Source organism: Pleurodeles waltl, chromosome 9 (genome assembly GCF_031143425.1).
Source record: "Pleurodeles waltl isolate 20211129_DDA chromosome 9, aPleWal1.hap1.20221129, whole genome shotgun sequence".
In the NCBI taxonomy this organism is placed as follows: domain Eukaryota; kingdom Metazoa; phylum Chordata; class Amphibia; order Caudata; family Salamandridae; genus Pleurodeles; species Pleurodeles waltl.
In genome coordinates, this window is record NC_090448.1 from 59,988,256 (window position 1) to 60,011,034 (window position 22,779).

Sequence of the window (22,779 nt, forward strand, 5' to 3'; positions counted from 1 at the left end):
GAGTGTTATACCATTGATTCGGGACTTTGGAAACAATCGCGCAGCCCTGTACCAGTGCTGCAGACGTGAGTTGTTACGAGAGAAACGTTACGAGTGAAGGCGTCTGTTGAGCGATTGAAGGACATAATTACAGTGAGGTGGCCATTGGCTGCTGTAAGTGAACGAAGGTGGTTTCGCGGCTGTGCATGTACAACAATATTTATCGACACACCGGTGGGAAATTGGATAATCAGAAAAAGATTGTCATTAATCCGTTAATGTGAGATATATACAATTTGGATGAGCTAACTGTGTTAGTCTAAAGACGTAAGCAGTGAATGAAGGTGGGAATCCTTTCTGGATAGGTTACACTCTTTACCACTTAATCATTAGTTACAATTGGCATACTCTCGGCCGTATTATGAATGTTTGGAGGTGTTTTCAAACACCTTTGGTGTGAATTAGTCCCTAATTGCAGCGGATTACAGGAACAGAGTGGCCATTGCATCAGATTTTAAGTTGCATTGTCCACATCCAGAACAACAACAGAGATATAAGTATTATTTATTTGTTTGGAGGAAAGTATTCAATTTGTCTCAGCAAGTATGGCTTCCGGATTGGAAGCACGTCGTAAGGAGAAATCGGATAAATTATTTTTTGCTCGGATGGAGGATGGATCCAATGCTCAGCTGGGTGGTTGTAATTTGAAGGTGGAAGTAAAATTGCAAACCCTATACGATAAAATGGAAAAATTGCATAGAAAGGAATTATCTAAATGGTGGGAGGTGGAATCATTACAAAGGTATATTGATGTAGGACGTGTTCCCAGAGGTTTGAGAATTTATACTATACCAACGTATGAGGATCCCGACCCAGAAATGCTGGAGGAGTGGGCTGAAAATTCGAAACAGAGCTCACTCAACATGATGCGTATATTGATTAAATATGCAATAAAGGATAGAAGCAAACTTCTGGAGGAGATGGAGAAAGTGAGACTAGAGCTACTGTCATTGGTTACGCAAGAAATGTTTGATGAGTATATGAAGGGTTTAGAGAAGAAATTGTGTAAATTAGAGGAAGAGATCACTGGCAAGAAGCAAAGAAAATATATACGAGACTTTAAAGACTATCAGGCTGGTCGGATCTTAACTTTTCAACGAAAATATGACCATATGTACGAGGGTAGTACTGATGTTGACGTAAGGAATATTGAACCAGCAAGTCAGCTGGCTGAGGAACAAGAAGAAAGTGACATTTCGGATGGGAACCTCTCGGATGTGCCGGACACGGACGTGTCTGGGGCTTTGGCATCAGACAGAGAAATGGATAGATCGAATTTTTTAAAGCAATTCAGACTGTTGAATCAGGGAAGGTTGGAACAACACAAAGTAATTCATCCCCAGAGGGGCAGGGGATGAGGAGTCCGAGGAAGAGGAAAAGGAACAGACAAGCCAAGGAGAGGGGGCGCAGGAGAAGACGCAAGGCCCTTGGGAGTGGTAACCCGTGCACGCAAGTAAAAACTATGAATGTCGTGAATCTCTCCAGCAGAGTATTGTCTGCTGTTGAAGAGGATCTCCTTTCTCTTGGTTTATCCTTTTGCCCAACTGGTGGTTTCAACTATACTCAAACTAGGATCGACACTTTCAAATTCATCAGAAAATTGAAATTAAAAAAGTGGTACCACACTAAAGTTAAAAGTGATGAGAGAGTGGCGGTAAGAGATAATGAGAGCAAATTATGCATTTCGGATATTGATATACTTCACACAGCAATGGATTTGTGTGAGGGGGTTGATGCTCATGAGGATCCTATTCTAAATTTGATGGGATTAGATATCGTCCTAGACAGTACATGTCCTAGTAATTTTAAACCGAAATCGACCTTTCTACCTGCCATCCATTGTGATGCTCTTGATGTTTTTGAAAGAGAAATGACTAAACAACTGAAAAAGTTGAAATATGGTGTATTAAATGTGAAAAATAGCAATCTATCGGGTGAGCAGTGGCAAGCTCTCCAAGAATTGAAAAAAGATCTCACTATTGTCATTAGACAATCTGACAAGGGGGGCAATGTGGTTATTCAGGATACCATCAAATATGTGGCAGAGGGAGTGAGACAGCTCAGTAATGTCCAATGTTATGAGGAAGTGAGCTGGGGTGATTTGAAATTAATGAATGAGAAATATCATGCCATGCTTATAGATTGGAAAGATCAGGGTATGATAGAATGGGACGAGTTCCTGTTTCTTAAGTGTGATCATCCAAAGATTCCAGTGCTATATCTCCTTCCGAAGATACACAAAGATATGGTTAATCCACCGGGGAGACCTATAGTTTCGGCTATGGATTCTCTTTTGGAAAATACATCGAAATATATCGATTATTTTCTACGCCCCTTTGTTGAGTCAATACCTTCCTATGTGAGAGACACTACACACTTTCTAAAAATCATCGAGGATATTCAATGGGATGATGACTTTTTATTATTGACCCTAGATGTGACCAGCTTGTATACAAGTATAGATCACGATTTAGGGGTAAAAGCTATTAGACATTTTCTTAGAGCGAGATCTTTGTCTTTCTTTTTTCATTCAGAAATGTTATGCACTATGATTGAGTTCTGTCTCAAGAAAAATGTATTTATTTTTGATGATCATCTGTACAAACAGGTGCAAGGGACAGCTATGGGCACCTGCTTCGCCCCCAGCTATGCTAACTTGTTCATGGGCTGGTGGGAGGAACAGGTGTCTGAAGTGATCACTCAATTTGATGTCAATGTGGTCCTATGGTGCCGTTTTATTGACGACATTTTTGTAATCTGGAAGGGTGATGAGAAAGGAGCTAGACAATTTGTACGAGATTTGAACAATAATGAGTACAATTTGAGATTTACTGAACATTTGAATCCAAATTGTATTGAGTTCCTCGATGTGGAAGTCTATGTAAGAGGTAATAGATTGGTGACCAAATTGTTCAGGAAAGCGACAGCTGGGAACAGCTTGCTTTGTGCCCATAGTGCACACCCGGGGACCTTGATACGCAGCATCCCGTATGGGGAATTGCTGAGAGCCCGGAGGAACTGCAGTGAGACAGTAGACTTCAAACAGGAATGTGAGGTAATGTGTGAAAGATTTAGAAGTAGAGGCTATGGGGTTAAAGTTATTAATCAAGCTAGACGGAAAGTTGAGTCCTTGAAGAGAGATGATGTTTTGTATAGGACAAATGAGAGTCAGATGAAGGACAAGGACCTAATCAGATTTATTACGACATACAGTAACCAGTCTTATAAAATACGGTCTATTCTTAGTAAAAGCTGGCACATTTTACAGACTGATTCCATCATAAATAATTGGGTTGGTGACAATCCTCAAATAACCTTCAGGAGAAATAGATCTTTGAAAGACAATTTATGTCGTAACGATGTAACATTAAAGGGATATATTGAGAATTTCAAAGTGGCAGGTTTTGCTTGTTGTATGAAATGCAAAGCTTGCAGAACTAGCAACAACTGTAGAACATTAAAGGTTCCAGGGATGTCAGACAGTTTTACAAATAGAGGTAACTTTAATTGTAACACAACTCATTGTGTTTATTGTCTGATATGTCCATGTGACAAATTGTACGTGGGGAGCACGATACATAGTGCAAAGAAAAGAGTTCTGGAACACAGACGAGCTATCAAGAATTATGATAAAAACTACCCGGTAGCGAGGCATTTCTTTAAGCAACATTTTGGTAATGAGAATTTATTGAAATTTGTGGTCATTGATCAAGTTAAGATCAACAAAAGGGGTGGTAACAGAGTAAAGACGTTACGTACTTTGGAGTCTAAATACATAATTGAGTTTGAGACATTGGAACCTGTAGGGCTCAATTCGAGTGAGGAGCTGAGTATCCATCTAGAGTAATTGATACATTTGGAGGATATGTGGAGATTTGCATTATAATGAGCATTTTTTTATGAGTTTGTAGTGTTGGTGTTGTATATTTAGATATGGAGAGGTGGTAGTTTTTATTATGAATGAAATCTGTATGTCTACTCACTTGGGTTAAGAAGGCATGATACACCAGTAGAACGAGGTCATCTATATATAACATCGGAAGTGATATGTTATCCTCCGTGACAGTTATTTGCAAACGCATATGCCCACTTGGGCAGTAAAGGATTTAATAGTAATAATTGTGATATGGGTTTGAGTATCAAATACTTATATGAAATATTTTATAAAATATATTGGATTTCAACTTGATAATATATATAGACATTTTACTCAAACGTCAGGAAATGAACTATTTAATGATTGAAATATTTAATAATTGAGATATTTAACAATTTAATTATTTTATAAATTTGTAATAGTGTATCAAATATCTATTTATTCATTATATTTTCTATCAATTGTTTGAAGAGCAACATCATGAGAAGTAATTTTGAATAAGTCTTTTGATATGGAAAATCTCATGGGGGATATCAGTGTGATTTATAAATTATTTAAAAACTATTTAACATTTATTATAGTGTATTAAGATTGAATGTGCACTTTAAAGATGGCCACCACAAAGACGTGTTCGTCTGTGGGTTTATTAGGATTTGTCTGTTTTTTATTTTTATGACCAACTTGGGCTGTATATATGTGAAGCACTTTATTTATGTGGTGTCCATGAGTAAGGCTGTTGCCGAAACGCGTTGGATTTTGTGCTGAAATAAATTGAATTTTCATATTGGAGGTGTCCTGGTTCTCCTGATATTTGAAGGAGTGTCTAAGGTTATATTAGGGTCTCTCGGAACCCATCCAGGACCGCTGTGTGGAGCTCCTGCATTCCGGGACTTGGTTACGAATACACATATATATATATATATATATATATATATATATATATATATATACACACACATATATAAAAATAAAAAAAAACACTGAAAAAATATAAGATATTCACTGAATAAGATATATGAAAAAGTTATGAATATGTGTGATATATATATATATATATATATATCTCACATATTCATAACTTTTTCATATATCTTTATTGGTTGCAGACAAGAACAATAACCATGCAAGATCAATAAAGAAATATAGGCACATGGACATGTTTCAAAACAAATGACATACAGAAACAGTAGGATCAACGTGGGTGCAAACTCACCACTACCCTATCATAAAGGCAGCCAAACGGCACAAAGGAGGAAGAAAAAAAGGGGGCCCATGCGGCGGTGTGTAATGGCTAGCAAGAATTCAATATCAGAATTCAGGGAGGACTATCCAGCCAAGAGAGACCCTCAAATATGATCAACCACTGGCACCCAGCAGGTAGCTTGTAGCACTACGAAGGGGCCGTACAGTCCAGCAGTTATGTGCACCCTGTTGAGGGAACCAAGCTCCAGACGGTACCCCCGCATCACGTATTCATAAGTAACACTAAAACATGCATTAAGTCACCCTATAAAATAAAAACATGTGGCAAGCGTACCCATCCCGGTCAAGTACCAGCATCAGGCATTCGTCTAACATTTCAGTATGGTGGTCCGCATCACTGCACTGAAATGCAGTGTCACGCATTATAGTGCCTCCTCAGCTGTCAAGCCGGAGCGCTGCTATAATAATGCAGCGTACAAGCTGCAGTGGCAGTGCATGGTGCACACTGCTCCCGGCAGGCCTGGGGGCTGTGGCTCCGCTGCCACAGCTCAGCACAGTGCTACAATGTATTGCAACAATATGAGTAAGGATACCCGCACCACGCAGCATAAGCGTACTGACGCCATGATGGATGGTCTGAGTCGGTGCTCAAACATGGGTCCTGAGACTGTGTAGTCGTTTGAGACTAACGCATGACTTGATAGGCAGATCCGCTCCTGCCTCCTGCGGCGTGAGCGAGTTCTCATAAGGTTTTGGCTGCACAGTGATGCTGGGCAATGGATTATGGGAGTGCAGCTCGCTGTTCGCACCGCAACCAACCCGACTTCACCGACCAACCTGGTGGCACACACTGACAAAAATGAATATGGCTTTCAACTGGCAGAGCTCACCGGCGCTGCTCGCACGCTCACAGACAAGACCCCAACCCACAGGTGCGCCAGCGGCAGAAACAGTGTGCGCTGAGCTGAGCCAAAATCATTGCCACGGGGGAGTCCGTCGGTCCGGCACGAGTTGCTGCAGCCACTCGGTCTACCAATTGCCGCAGTGCTGGCTCGCCTTGAAGTAAGTGTGCCTGTCTGAGCCCACTGGTAACACATTAAAGTTGTTAACTAGCTATAGATAATATTAAGAAATTAAATTAATGCTTCATCATTCTGAGCTGCTTGCCCCAGCCTGTAGTCTACTAAGTCCAAGAACAGCAAGTCACTCAGTCGGTCTGTGCTCAGTTTTTAGCTGTGTGCAGTTAGTGCACTTTAGTGTAAATCTCAGTTGTGTATGGTTCGATGTGAAACTACAACAACCACAACCGGTGTGGTGGAGTGGAACCAAGTGGGACAATTTGTTTACTGTAATTAGCAGGGCTCCTTGCAGAGTACCCGTTCCTTCAGGAAACGCTAGGTTATCCCATGTGGAATTTTCCTTAATGGAAGAGGTGGTCTCACACACTTATCGTGTCATGCTTCATCATTGGCCACCTCTGCCCACCCTGGTGGGATGATGCCACTAGAGCGGACTCAACCTCTTGGTAAGCCCTACACCAGAGGGAGTTCTCATATAAAAATTACTGGACAAGATCAGGGATCCAGGTAAAGTTAAGAATACCTCTCGGACTACCGGTACCTTTATTAGTGGTGTCTGTGGGTAGGATTAAAACCGATGGGACAATAATACACGCCTAATTACCCTAACTGTCTATGGAAGCCAACATGTTTCTGCCCTTACTATGAGCCTAAATAGGTCTGGGGCATTCAAAAGGGATCAGAGTCCCTAGTTAATAAGTGGTTTATCACTAAAAACAAACCAACAGCATGCATCCAGGACCTACCTGAAGAACAAACTATGGGTAGCCTAAACTTAGGGGCAACAAGCTTCTGGTCTGGAGCGAAGGTGATGTCCTTTGCAGTCACACAGTCGTCAAAAGGTACATCGCATAACTATCACTGATATGCTTCAGCTTTTAGCCTCTCATAAAGGGTGTGCAACTAGCCATTGTGTGCACGAGCCACTGTGTGGACTCGCCTGACTAGCCACTGTGTGGGCTGACCTAGTTATTATAGTGCCTTGGGCAGCGCCCCTGACAACAACGATTTCCCCAGCACCGGTAGAGGTTATTTTCGAAATAAAAAATACAGCATGCTGGGTGTGACCTTTGCGTCTCACTCTCCTGCGGCTTTCCCAATGCCGTGCTGTCACCGGCAGCTCGATTCTGAGTCAGGCAGCTGACTGCAAAGATATGAACTTACAGAGCACTTTATTTTCCACCATTTTAGCTAGATTAATTAGTCGCTTAACTTGTTAGCATATACCCGGGCAATCACCTTGTGAAAGCAATTGGTGAGGTTGCTGCATGACCCCCTTTTAACTTTTACTCAAATGTTTTCAGAAACCAGACAGATCCAGGTCTATGCCCCCTTTCCCTGTTCCTAGTGTCCTCACAACCGACTGCACAGCTCACTCCACACTTTGAAGTGTGTCTCACAAGCGTGTGCACCCCACTGCACACTTCATAGTGTGCTTCAAACGCACGTGCATCCCACAGCTCACTCCACTAAATACCCCACAGTGTCTCACACACATGTTCACCCCACACCCCACTCTGCTTCTCATTTTCAAGTGTGTATCACACGCAAGTGCTCCCCACAGCTCACTCCACACCTTCTAGTGTCACACACGTGCTCCCCACGGCACTCTTCGCTGCACACTTTGTGTCTCACACACGCACATGCACCCCTAGGCTCAATCTGTTCCACACTTATACATTTGTTTTGTTTAACAGGACAATCAGGTTGCAAGGGTGATAGGTCAGTGCCCTTCCATTCATGGTGTTTTGCAGCAGTTTTAAGATCTTCTTAGAGTTTCTCGTTGCTCAAATGGGTGCAATTTCTGATATGTGCATGTTTCCCTCGTTTTCATTGCATGCGAGAAAGTGTCACTCATAGTCGTTGAAATGTCACTCGTAATTACACTGAAATTATGAAACTGCCTCAAAACAATCTGATACCTTGGCAGCTATGTACTGTACCCTCCGCACAAGTGTGAATGAATCAGGGAATGCAGTGGGCGCGCAGTCTGTGTGTATGCCCCTATTCGTCCAGTAGGTGGCAGTGCTAACATGGTCTAGAGAAGACGAAATAATCTATATTTTTCCTCGAAATACTCCGAGATTTCAGACTTTCATTGGTCGATGATATAGTAGATAGCCCCGACAATCACGGTTCAGCACAACTCCAAACTAGACTGATTGCAACCTCACTCAACAACCAAACATCGCAACACAATGCAGCATGAAAAGCACAAAACACGACCACACCACGAAACATAAGGCAAAAGGAACACCGCAACAATAACACATTAAAACACCATCACAAAAACACGACGATTACCACCAAAGGGATTGGCAGGTTTGTGTGCCATGTGTATATTTTTCCTTTTTTCGTTGCAAGTATATGCAAGAAATTATAAAGAAAGCACGACGTCACATCAACAGTCACCATTTGCTTGCAATTAAACATTTACATTCACAGAATATACATGGATGCTGCTTAGTTTACTATTGTTGTTTTGAAAACAAAAACCCGTTTAACTGCGCGATGCATTTTATGGTTTTCACTTTTGAAGGAGCGCTGAAAAAAATCACCATATATAACCAGGTACTCATATCGTAGCTTGCCACAAAGTTATTTAAACAGTTATAAATAAACTGTTATAAATAATGTTGTATATTATTACAACGAGCGCAGACAAAATGGAGAAAGCCTGCTATCAAAAAGTTCCTCTATGTAGGATTATTATGCATGAATGTTTTTCGAAAAAACAATTTGGATAACCAGCTAAGTTGGTCTCAAAGGACCGACCTAAAAATAGCATGCAGCAATACCATAGCAACAGTGCCACCACAGACCCGCCCTCAAATAAGGTGAAGAAACCGCACAATATCGCAATACAAAACAACATTGGCAAAGCCAATAGGTCTGGCTTATAACTGAGAATGGAATCCAGGCCTATTGGCTTTACCACTGCTAGTTATCACTGCTGTTGCAACCCCAGGAAGAGGCGGGCAGGTGACAACAGGCCCAGTGGCAACAGAGCTCAAGGTGTCGTCCACAAACCATTGCAGTTCTGCCCCACTCTGGCACCTTCAGCTCTGTATTTCCTGTGCACATTTGTAGATACACCCATGCCAAAACTGGCATATTTTCAAAGATATTTTGAAGTGGTCATTTACGTTTATTAAACAGAGAATTGTCAAATGAAATTACAGCTTTATTTCTTTTCAATAGTGACATACCACTTGGGTCTTTACTTTTTGACCTTTCACTGACCTTTCTGGCCAGCGTGTATCGCTCCCTCATGCTTGGCCACCGCCACTGTTGTGCCCGACAGAGCTTGCCAGCTCTGTGTTTGAGGCCCACCTTTACCCACAGGCACCCAGCCCTCAAAGCACTTTCCCCATCCTCCTGCCTCCCAGCTGACCAATCCCTCCGCCCTCAGGATGGCTGCTGAGCAGTGAGGGGCGACTTCACTGACCTTTCTGGCCAGCATCCCTCACTCCCTCCTGCGTGGCCACTGCTGTTGCCGCTGTTGTGCCTGACAGAGCCTGCCAGCTCTGTGTTCGAGGCCCGCCGGCACCCGCCTGCCCCTCATCCCTGGTGGCCTAGTGGCCATCTGGGTCTGTCAGGTTTGTCTGTCTTGTCTCTTTTCCTCTTTTTTGCTGTTTTCATTGTTTACTTTTTCTGCTTTTAGCTGTGCTAGCGTTCTTCCCACGCTTCCCCACTCCCCCGCTCCCTGCCTCTGCTGTCCCTATGGCACCACCCTTGGAGCGCTTTCCCACCATCCCGCCTCCCAGCTGACCAATCCCTTCCCCCACACCCCAAAGAGAAGCCCGTCCTCGCCCCCAGGCCGCACCCAGCACCACAGACACTGGCTCTCGCACCATCCACCAATCAGAAACCCTCCAAGCACTGAACCCTGGAGATTCAATCACCTGCCACCTCACTTCCCCCAGGGGTATCCATGGACCTTTTTTCCTGCCTGAACTGCGACCGCACCTTTGCCGCACGCCAAATGCCAGACCCTTCCTCCCCAGCCCCAGAACCGTCAAAAACCCCTCCAGACCACCTCAAGTGCATCCTCCTCAACGTCCACTCCCTGCACAAGCACGCCATGGAGCGTTGGGACCTGATAGACTCCACCCGCCCGGACATTGCCTTCCTCACCGAGACATGGACAAACAGCATCTGAACCGGACATCACCATCACCATCCCCAGTGACTACAAACTGCTCCACAAGGACCGACCTGCCACACCAGGCAACAGACTAGCCATTGGCTAAAAGACCAACCAGCCCACACCCAGCTTTCAACAACTCCATCGTCGACCTCGTAGCCCCCCCATGCACTCACCTCCACCAACTGCATATTACTCAGGGATCTCAACTTCCACATCGGTGACCATAACAACCACAACACCTCATCACTACTCGAGAACCTTGACACAATCGGGCTCAAGCAACTAGTCACCTCACCAATGCACATCGCCGGGCACACACTCGACCCCATCTTTTCTACCAGCAGCAACATCACCATCGACGACTCAACACAGCTACACTGGACTGACCACTACTACATCTATTTTTCCATCACCACACCTACAGCTCATGCCTATACTGCTCACCCCACCACAGGAAATGGAACCAGACCACTTAGGAGCAACTCTTCAACATCCTCAGCAACTTGCCACCCCCCCCCAGACACAACAGACACCTCAGCACGCGACCTCCACCAATGGATCTATGATTTCGGGAACACCTTAGCTCCTCTCTGAACAAACACAGGGAATCACACCACCAAGAAAGCTAGCTGGTTCACCCCTGCACTCCAGGAATCCAAGCGCACATGCAGGAGACTGGAGAAGAAATGGAGGAACAGCAAATCCCTGGAGAACCTTGCAGCCTTCAAATTTGCCACAAGATCCCACAATAGCGTCCTCAGATCCACCAGGAAAACTGCCCTGCAGGACCACATCAATACCACCACTTACAACACAAAAGAACTTTTCAACATCATGAAGGAATTCGCCAAATAAAAGGTGAGGCCACTAACATCCCTCCATCCCAGGACCGCTGCTACAGACTAGCTGCCTCCTTCCATCAAAAAATCAAGGATATTCACAACAGCTTTGGACCAAAGACTCTCCAAACTCACCAACAATGCCCCAACCCGGATCCACCGCACCCCCAATGTTCCTGCACGCCTGGAACTCCTCCTTACAACAGACGAGCAGCATCCATTCTGGAGCCCCCACCGACCCTTGCCCCCACTACATCTTCAACAAGGCCAGGACCTTGATTGCACCCGAGCTCTGCAAGACCATCAACTGCTCCCTGGAGTCAGTCACCTTCCCCGAGGACTGGAAACATGCAGAGATCCGCCCGCTACTGAAGAAACCCACAGCCAACTCAACAGATCTCAAGAATTACCGCCCCATCTCGCTGCTGCCTTTCCCAGCAAAGATCGCCAAAAAAGCAATCAATGCTCAGCTCCACCAAAACAACAAGGACAACAACATCCTGGACATCTCTCAATCAGGATTCAGAACTAATCACATCACTGAGACAGCCTCGCTTGGCACCACAGATAACATATGCTTTCTCCTCGACCGCGGCCAAAGAGAAGCACTTATGCTACTAGACCTATTGGCTGCCTTTGATACAGTGTCCCACCACACCCTATGCGCCAGACTCCACATAGCAGGCAGACGCGGCAAGGCCCTTTGATGGATACACTCCTTCCTGACAGGAAGAACGCAGAGAGTCAGACTCACCCCACACCTGTCAGAACCTACAGAGATCAGCTGTGGAGTACCCCAAGGATCCTCGTTCAGCCCCACGCTGTTCAACATCTACATGGCCCTGCTCACCTCAATCATCAGGATCTATGGACTGAACATATTCTCCCACGCTGATGACACTCAGATGATCATCTCTAGGACTGAAAACCTCAACGACCAAGAAGAAGTTCCAAGACGGGAAGGAAGCAGTCGCCGCCTGGATGAAGGAGAGCTGCCTTAAGCTGAACTCCGAGAAAGACCGAGATCCTCATCCTGGGACCCTTCTCCTCAGCCGGAGATGAATTCTGGGGGCCCTCAACACTTGGCAGCCTCCACTCCCCTATAGACCATGCATGCAACCTCTGTCATCCTCGACTCAACGCTCACCATGACCAGACAGGTCAATTCCATCACCTCTACCTGCTTCCACACCCTCCAACTCCTAAGGAAGATTTTCGGATGGATCCCTAGCAACTGCTGCAAAACCATGACACGCCCTGATGACAAGCAGACTACTACAGCAGTGCCCTCTATGCCAGAACCACCAAGAAGAACCATCGAGAAGAGGATCAATTTCAAAATCCTCGTACATGCCTACATGGCCCTCCACAAACCTTGCATCCAGCTACCTCAACCACTGCATCGCCTGGTAATCCCCTGCCAGACCTGTCCGCTCCTCCTAGTGGACGTTCGCCACCGTACCCCGCATAAAGAAGTCCTCGGCTGGAGGGAGACTGTTTACCTACCATGCGGCAAAATGTTAGAACACCTTACCTCTCCACCTCAGACAGTCCCCATCCTTACCTCAATTCAGGAAGGACCTCAAGACCTGGCTCGTCAACTGAATCCTGAGCACGCTCTAAAAACGACTGATTGATTGTTCTTGGTCAGTTGGGAAAGCAAGCTGCACTGAAGAGAAGGCAGTTTGGAAGAGGTGGGTCAGAAATAGAACCTTCTGTGCTTAATTTCAGCCGGTGGTTGCAGGTTGGACCCACTGGCATTCATTTGTGTTGACTGGCACTTACTTTTTAGGTTGAGCACGCAAGCGTTTTGATCTGTTATAAGTGTTATGGGCTTTTAACCACGCCCACCTCACACCCATCACTTTCATTCATCTGTGGGCTTGCCTTTCAAAAATCACTTGATGTCATTGGTTAATGCTTTATGTTTGTTCTGCCTTGAGGCTGTTTTTGTCAAGCCTTGCAGACTGACCCTGTTACTTGGATTATTGCACGATCACAGATCTACTTCAGCGTGGGAGAATTTTATTTTCTTTGGTCTCTCCCGTCCTGCTGCATGGCGGCCATGGCGCTCACAGCGTGAGCAAAAACAACAGTGTGAACTCGAGCGGCGGCATTGAAGCGCTGTTCACATTGTTCAGTTATCTAGTCAGTCATTTCTTGTGGCTCTCCCCCCTTAAAACACTTGAAATTGATGAATGCTTTACATATAACAGAAACCCTCAAAGTAAAAGTGGCTCTCCTGGCACAGCAGGAGAGCCGATAATACAATATTCACTGCACTCGGGAAAACTCGACCCATAATGCTTTGCAGGGCATTACACTGACAAAACAGATTTGCTCATAACTCAGTCTGTGCTGGTCCTACATCGTCTCTGGGTCCCCACACTAGGTTAGTGGGTACCCCAATATATTAACCCCTCCCACCATTGTCATGTTAAGTGCTCTTATGGCTGGAACGTTCGGTTTATACCCGCGAGTAGTTTGTGTTTTTAGGGCCTTATTTGTAATAATATTGCTATAGCCCTGCTAGTCCTGAAAATGTGTAATGCACTATGCCCTCTAGGGGCTAAATATATGGTTACACTATATTATTTAATTCTATGTTCTTTTTCTGTGGTTATGCCACCTAGGGGTTAACTATATAGTTACATGACTGTTTCTTACAAATGCTATCCTCATTGTACCGTCTTCTTGGGGCTGTTCTAAGCATTGCAGTCATATCAACATACTAAAATGTTCATGGCACAATGAAACTAGCCCCATAATGCTTTGCAGGGCCTTACTTTGACAAAACATTTTGGTCCTACGGCAATGGGGCCACCACCAAAACATTCATCACGATGTTCTCTGTCTATTTCATACCTGGGTCCCCATACTAGGATAGCGGGGGCCTAAAATAACCCCTCTCACCATTCAGTGTCTTTTTAAGTGCTCTCATGGCTATTACTTTTGCTTTACAGCTGAGAGTAGTTTATGTTTTAAGGATCTTGTCTGTAAAATCATTGTTATAGGCCTGCTACCCTTGAAAATGTATAATGCACTATGATCTGTAGGAGTTAAACAAATGGTTACATTGCATTATTTAATGGCATTTTCTTTTTGTGGTTATGTACTGTAGGGGTTAACTATATAGTTACATGACCAATTTTCTTACAAATGCTATTTTCACTGTGGTGTCCGCTAGGGGCTGTTTTAAGCATTAACACTTAAATCAACACACTAAAATATGTGTGGCACAAGTGGGCTTGCCCCATAATGCTTTGCAAGGCATTAACTTTGGCAAAACATTTTTGCTCATAACTCAGCCTGTGGTGTCCTAGGACAATGGGACCGCCACCAAGACGATCAGCGCAACATGCTCTGTCTACATCATCTCTGGGTCCCCACACTATGTTAGAGGGGACTCCAGAATAATAACCCCTATGTTTTTAAGCTTTCTCCAGGGTAAAACTTTTATTTTGCAGCTGAGAGAAGTTATGTTTTATAGGCTTTATTTGTAATACTATTGTAATAGATGTAAAAGCCTTGAACTTGTGTAATACACTATGTTCTTGAAGAGCTACATATAGGTTACACTATTATTTTCACCAGTTTTTTCATGGGGTTATGCTCTTTTGGAGTTAACAATATGGTTACATGACCATGTTTCTTACAAATACAATTTTTGTTATGGTGGTTTTAGCATTACAGTCTAATGCCAAAAGGTTTTTTCAGATAAAGGTTTACATGATAATTGTATATGTTTTGATAATTTCTTCTTATTACAATTATGACCCCGATTCAGGCCAACTTAACATCCTTATTACACTATGACTGTTTGAACTCTTGATATGTCTGGGTGACCCTTCTAGTTTATTTCTCCTCTGTGTCCGTCCTGTGTCTTTTTTGGGGGAATTGTGTTAGCCAGCCAGCAACTCTGATGGCAGGGTGTTAAAAGTGGTATTTTATTCCCATATTTTGCTGCAGATAGAGGAAGAAGGTAAATGAAGTGCTTTAGTTATATGCAGGGCCACTGGACTTATAGGGCAGGAAAAGACGAACTTATGGGGCAGGATCGGCCAATTAATGTGGCAAGAAAATTTACAATGTATATAGCTCTAACTCAAGCAAATGCTTGTTCTTATCAGACTTTGACCGACAGCAAGAGACAAAAACTCAAAAGGAGAAGGAAGAGGAAGATGGGAATCAAGGGGAACAGCAGGGATAAAACAAAACCTACAAGCATGAAATCAAGGGTGAAGGAGTGTATGGTAGTGGAAGGAGGTGGAATCAGGACTAAGCTGCAGGGTCGTAGCTTGGTCAGTAAGATTGGGGGCAGGAGGTGTGAGCTTCATCTTTTCTAACAATCAGGCTGACATACAATGTTTAAATACATTATATGACAAGCAGGGTGCATGACGGGCCAAAGGGGCAGTGGAAAGAGAGGAATGAAGATTGGTAGGGGTACTAAGTGAGGGAAAACACAATATTTTGTAAAACTACCAATATTTTTGACGACTTTAAAAACAGAGTGCGCGCATTTTTGTCTGTGTGTGTGTAGAAATTCCTGGGGAAGTCAAGCAGACACCTCACCATACCCGACTGGAAGCATCTGTACCAAACTATTTATCAGGTAAGTCATTTATTAGGGGATAATATTTAGATGTGGGACGGACAAGTGTACTTGTTAGATGTGAAACTCTCCCTCCAGCATTGCAATGCAACCACTTCATAGAAACGGAAAGCTACACCAAACTGCCAATAGCATTAGGTAAGATGATAATAGTCCCCAGGAGAGGAGAAAAACCCTACTATATGCATATTTCAAATAATTGGCAGAAGTATCTCATGCAGACATCTGCGCTGTCAAACAAGACCTAAATTAAATCCACAATACAACCACCACCTACTGACTTGAATGAAGTAGAAGTGTTCTATACTCGTTGCCGCAACAGAGAGCCTTTACTAGGTTTTTGTAATACTGAGTCCCATGGGAAGTTCTACCCAGGAATCCAAGATGGCACTAGGATTCCAAACAAAGTGGAAGTTCATGGCTTGTTGGGGACTGTGGCTTGTTGTCGGGACACTGCAAGTTAGTGTGTTCTTCACACATGCAAAGCATCTCTTCAGACTAGAATGACACTCTCCTAGGACAGAAAACTTTCCTGCCCTGAGACTTACTCTGCACGAGCGGGTTTGGTGTATCATGCCCCTCCCACTGGGGTCTGCAGAGTCTTAAATGGTAAGCCATGTCTCCTACCATGGTCCTTGACAAAGTAGATATGTGAGAGGAGGAAGGCAATCATGACTCTCCCTAATGCACTACCCAGGTCCTCATTACATCACAAAAGACCATAGTGACTATATAAAAAAATAAAATAGTATCTGGGAAACTCAGTGGAGGGGTCCATCAAAAGCCACAACCTTAGCCAAGAACGTAGTTGGCACAACCCAAGAATAATTACAGTGAAAAGAAGCTTTGGGGTGTTGAGCACTAGGTAGGATTATTAGGGCTACATTACAACCACTCTTTGCACAGCCAAAACACGTGAACGAAGGGCAGGCACTGTACTCCGAGCACAGTGACCCATGCCGAGTGACTTCTCCTTATTGAAGGGTGTTGAGTGCAAGGACTAGCTGAACAGGCAGTCACTGGGAAAAAGCCTATTTTGATATAATTTGTGCCGCTCTCTGTGAAATGTCTGGTGACTCTAACCTTCTGCACTACCCACATGCTCAGAATCCAAATAGACCCAGGGCCAGGGTCTGACCTCATAGTAGAAGTCTGTTCTCACCTCCACACACCACCTTCAGGGTACAAGAGTCACAACAGAGGAATTATTTCTCGTGATCAAATGCCTTCGGATAATATAGGTAAGCACTTGCTCTACACTGAATGAGAATGTGTATGTGTGATCAAAAGCAGAAGTGGGCCTGTGATGAAGTCTGCTAATGGCTACCTTGTTTCACAAAGACCAACATCATGATTTTGTTCCAATAGTGAGACAATTGAGGAATGATGCACTATGTACATACAAACAGGACACATGACAGGCAACCTGTGTACTTTTGTCCTAGATTGTCATTGAGGGTTTCTGGTGCGTAAACATTTCACTAAGACAATATGGCCATATATTGGATTATTGGATGATTTACATCAACTCTTCAGTCCTCATTTTTGGATGCAAAAGAATGCTAATATCTATAGGCTGTCCATCCTCATAAGAAAAAGCACAGATGAGGCAGACTCTTGAGATGTAGGTGCTCAACATGCAAATGTATAATTTTGTGAGCTTTGACAAAGTGGGTGTTCACAAAACATGAGTTAGTTATTTGAGTGATTGATAGTGAAGATTTTTTTAGATTGAGCCTACTAGAGAAGACATGCGCTGTCTGTTGAGAGACATTGTTGGCTTACCAAGAAGAGAGGAGCTTGAAGGCCACCCTTTGCCAATTTACTTGGGTACGTCACTGCTCACTTTGAGGGACCTACTTTTGTCTTTTGGGAAGTGCTTAACACAAGAATGCATGTTTTTTCTAGGTGTCACCGTAGTGTGCATCTCTCCCCCCTCCATGCTCCATAATACTCTCTCCCACACGTGTATTTCCTTTCCGCCCACTCCACATTGCTCTCTTAGCCGTTGCATCTCTTCCCCACCTACATCCACCATGTTTGTTCTCCGCCACAACATCGCTTTACACAAAGTCCCCCCCACTTTGGCCTTCCATGTTGCTTCCCCTTACATCCCCAACCCTCTAGTTTGCTTCTCCCCACCCCAGTAATTGGTATTGCTTTGCCCCCGCCACCCTGGCCATCCCTGTTGCTTCCCTCCCACCATCCAGACCCTCTGTGTTGCTTCCCTCACACACCAGTTCTGAGTGTAATGTAACCCATTGTGGTTACATCCTGGGAGCTAATACCCAGTAGATGGGGCCATTGTTTGTGTAATACCTGATGGTTCCCCAGTGGGTGCTCAAGCTGGGGATCCATCTTCAAGAATAACATCCAAGAATAAGGTCCACCTCGAAAAGCAGCAGACCTCTGTCACAAACTAATTTCCCTAGAGCAGAACCAGCCAGGTCTGCCTGCACAGTGGAAAAGTTTTAACGAGGAGCTGGGCAGCGGCACACCAGCCTTTGGGAACTAGAAGGGTCAACACAATCAAACCAGACTTCAAAATCATCCAATGTATCTGGCACCATAAGCTTCTACACCCAACGAACCTCAAACAACGGGTCAATCCGACCTCATTATTGTTTGTGTTGTGTAGTTGGGCAAGGACCTGAATTTAACCTTTTTACTAGAAAGTCCCTTTAAAACCTGTTAGTAATTAAAGTTCTGAAGGATCAGAGCAAGTTCTTGCTCCCAAAGCCTTGGGCTAAGCTGTCCTCCCACCTTACACTCGTCTGCCCATGCACCGCTTAGGAACGGTTTGCACCTGTAACCAACTGCAGTATGTTAAAGTGGTCTCGGCATTACAAGAACCCTACAAAACACCTACAGCTAAGATGCCTTGAACTCCGAGCCTTTAGGTCTCTGCTGGTCGGGAAACACAAGGCTGGCCCATAAGGCTTCAGCAAGGGCAAACACCAGTTTCCATCACATGCAAAAACAATAACAAACCTGAAGAAAAACACGTCTTCTAAGTAGAGAGTTGCACGAAACCAAGCAGAAGTCAAACACTTGCCGGTGCTGGGATGAGAAAGTTATTAAAAACCACAAAATCCGCTGCAGGGTGTTTCCAGCTGGACAGCTCACGTCTAAATTGAAAGCAGGTGCCCCTCGGCTCTGCTGCAGTTTGCAAAGCCATAAAAGGAATCCGCGCTCTTCATCCTCACACAGCTAGATGTTTCCAAAGTCCTCATCTCGTGGTCGCCATGGTAGCAGACACCTGCCAACACAACTTCTGCAAAACTTTACAGAACCGATGCCAAATGGTTTGTGGCACTTGAATAAGTTCGATCATTCGCCTCGGTGGAGCGACCTAAAGAATAAAAGCTCATTTGTCCAGGTCTCCTGGATCACAGGGGTCGGTACCATCATTTTTTATGTTTACTCGTAATCGCTGGAGGCCAAGGGGGGAATCCTTCATTCACCAGTCAGGTGAGGACACGTGTATTTAAAAGGATTCTTGGCTGGGAATTGCTTAACTGGTTAAGAGACGTATCTGGCAGCTGAGCACCAATTAAGGTTCGTACTTTCAATAATTGGGATGGGTAATTAAGAAACACAATCAAAACTGTATCCATCAGCCAAAAGATGCTTCCTGAATTGTGAGATCCTCTGGAAAACCAGGGAGTTGAAAGAGCAAGACGCTTTCAACTTGGAAAGATATGGAAAATAAAACCTTTTTTGCCCCTCTTCTCTTGCCTTTTCTGATTTTCTAGTGGCAGTTACAGGCCTTGGTGCTACCACAAGTGGTTTGAAGAAATTACTTTCTTACCAGTGCCTTAAAATGTCCGTGGCTTGAAATTTCCTCCGTTTTTCTCTAATTTCCTTTGTTAACAAGGAAGGTTCATATTTACTCATCTCAAGAGTGGCTGCCACACATGCCCCTGGGCTTTCTAGTGCTTCAAGGTCCTAAATATTTTTTCTAGGCCAGTCACTGATGAATGACTGTGCCACGAGGCTTTTTTTGACCCTCGAGGATGGAGGGAGATGAGGTTTGTGAACAAACACAAGCATGAATCTCTTGTGGGGTCTGGTGACCAATCGGTGAGAGAAAAGTTCTGCGCTCTATTGAAGCATTCAGTGTGGAGATGACTAGGAAATTCCTTACATACAGATCGCAATCAAGGCCATAGAAGAAAATTGGAGAGATTCTCCAAGAAAGAAATGGAGATTAAGATAAGAGAAACGTAGTCCCTAAATTATGGATGGCCAAACGAGGAAATCTTCCACTCCGATGAGGGCGAGAGGGCTTAAAATTGAATGTGTCTCTCAGTAGCCTTAGGAGGATATCACAACTGAGTGATATAGCCTGGATTTGAATGGGGAGGCACTATCTTTAATGAGGTCCACTTCCACAAGGAGTAGTGGGAGTTACTCCATATGGAAGTGGAGGTGATGCCACCACCTGTGGGCCGCCTACAGATTGTGCAAATATTTTGCAGAAATAATGCGGACACAAGCGGCACAGTGGGGTTATCCTTGTAAACGGTGAGTGTAGAGAAAGGCTATTGTAAGCAGCTATTAAAAAGGGCATGTGGTTGAGGGGAAAATGACAAGCTCCTTCTCTTCCCTATCCTGAGTTCAGAGACGGTGTCGAGAAAAAGGGCCTCCCATGAAAGTGAAAAACAGTTTTGTGGTGATTTGGTTGGTCGATGTTCCAGTAAGGCTGAAATTGAGCTATAAAGTGATGACGTGTTTTTGAAGGTGGTTTCAGGCAGGACTGTCCTAGATAACTTATTAGAAGATTGCATTGGGTAATGTTAGAAACAGTACAGTGATGGACACTCAAGAATTGCTACTTTGAGGTGAGGGGTTGGGTCACTGGCTGGTAGACTCAGGGTCCTCCGCTGGACAGAGCTGTTAAAGACATGGGCAGCATGGACAAATGCCCAAGTCCCCACATTCTAAAGCCCCTTTAGTAAAACGATCAGGACAGGAGCAGCGCCACAGTAAAAAAATAAATACAATAAAACTATCTATCTATCTATCTCTATATATATATATATATAAAACAACAATAATGATAATTTGACAGCTGTGTATGCCAGGCTGCCCAGCTCTTGCTTGCTGTAATAAAACTGGTAATGAGTACATGAAAATAACCTATTGTTTTATCCTTGTTATATCTCAACTCATCTACCTCAACCCTCCATCTTTAGCTCTGTGCATCTATGTGCCAACCGTGCTTCTCTATCCCAGCTCTCTAAGTCAACTGTGTCATGGGTTCTCGCTCAATACACCTCTCTAGCACATCTTTCTGAAAACAGCCTCAACTTTCCACCACACTATATGCCTTCCCGTATCTCCCCAACTACACCCCTCTAAATCAACTCAGCACCTCACTGCTCCAGTTCAGTCTCACTTCTCTGCATTTCTCCTCCATCTTCTTCACCTCTGACTCATCTCTAAGTTGCCTCTATTTCTCTCTGTGCCTGCTTTTTGCACAACTCTTGCATTGTCTCATCTTCCTGTGTCCCGCTTCCCTTTTCTTACCTAACCTCCCAATTTACCTCAATATGGTTTTTACCTCACATCTCCATTGCATACCCTACGTCCAATCCAATGGCGGTTTCTAAATACAGGCATGGCAGTTGCACTCTCACTATTTTCTACTGCATTCTCTTTTGCATTATTTTTGTTAATCTGAATATACATTAAAAGAATTGCTTGGTTTGAATGCATGTCACTATCATGGCTAGGGACTTCTAAGTAAATTAAATAAGCCAATTGGGTATGATCCAATGTCATCATGTTTTAAGGGAGAAAGCATGTGCACTTTAGTACTGGTTAGCAGTGGTAAAGTGCGCAGAGTCCTAAAACCAGCAAAAACAGTGTCCAAAAAGTGGAGGAAGGCAGGCAGGCAAAAGTTAGGGGTGACCACCCTAAGGCTGTCGGGTCTAGCACAAACCATTTGGGGCACTTTTAGAACTCCCTCACATGACTTTTTTATCATGTGTTTCTAATAAAAAATAAAACAAATACTAAAAAGTCTTAGACTTTATGTAATATTACATTATTAGAACAAATCTTTTTTACATTCAAATCCAAGTCATGTCTAGATAAATTAGTTAAAGCTAAATTTGAGTTCAACAAAATCTCCACGGACACTGCTGCTTATCATCTCCTTAGATCAAGTGCTAAATATTAATGGGGGGGAAACTGAAGCAGGCAACCTCCTAGCAAATTATCTGAAAGTAGAAAAAGAACAGGTTAAAATTGAAACAACTGTACGTAATGGCAAAATCCCAGTAACTAAAGAAAGACATTTTAGAGGAGTTCACTGATTATTATAAAAATCTCTATACCCCAGAAACTAATCCATCTCGCTTGTAGATTACAGCCAATTTTCATTTCTAGTCTCTCCACTATGAACCAGTTTCTACAATCTTCCATTTGGTACAATAAACTCATTCAAATTAATAACAGATGTATATTCACAGCAAGAAAAAGGTTTGTTATGGATTCACCAGTTAATACACAATCATTCAGTGGTCTGTCTCTCAAGCCAAAGCGATATTTAATTTTAATAAATCGCATAATTCCCTCTCCTCTATGACTTTTCAACACCTATAACCTCTCCTCTAATGACTACCAACTTTCCCCTCAGCCTTCAAAATATATACACATCTTACCTTCTCACCTAAGTCCAGACAGAAAACTTCCCTGGAGTAACAAAGGGAAACTGATTTGCAAACTTCTTTCTCTATTTCTTTATGGGATAAGATTTGGATAAAACTTTGCAAAACTTCACATTCTGCTAATAGTACTCTAATATTACTCTTCATGTATAAACAGACAGCGTCTCCCACCACATCCTTATCAAAAGACTCCACAACATCAGCATTCAACAACACACTCAAGTGGATCACCTCTTTCCTCGCAGGACACACCCAGAGAAACCAGGATGAGAAAAATTCAATTTTAGGGAATTGCAAAAC

General features: G+C 43.7%; 1 protein-coding gene across 2 annotated transcripts in view; it reads right to left on the minus strand.

Annotated features, from left to right (window-relative positions):
* The window catches only part of UROC1 (urocanate hydratase 1), a 168,941-nt gene that overhangs the window by 21,155 nt on the left and 125,007 nt on the right, over positions 1-22,779 (minus strand). The window contains exon 19 of one of the 2 annotated variants that reach the window (XM_069206286.1): positions 21,918-22,029. The exons of the other annotated variant lie outside the window; for it this stretch is intronic. Within the exon in view, the coding sequence (XP_069062387.1) occupies position 22,029 (1 nt within the window). The 3' untranslated portion in view covers positions 21,918-22,028. Of the gene's footprint in view, positions 1-21,917; positions 22,030-22,779 lie in introns of those variants that run through there. 2 annotated transcript variants of the gene reach the window in all.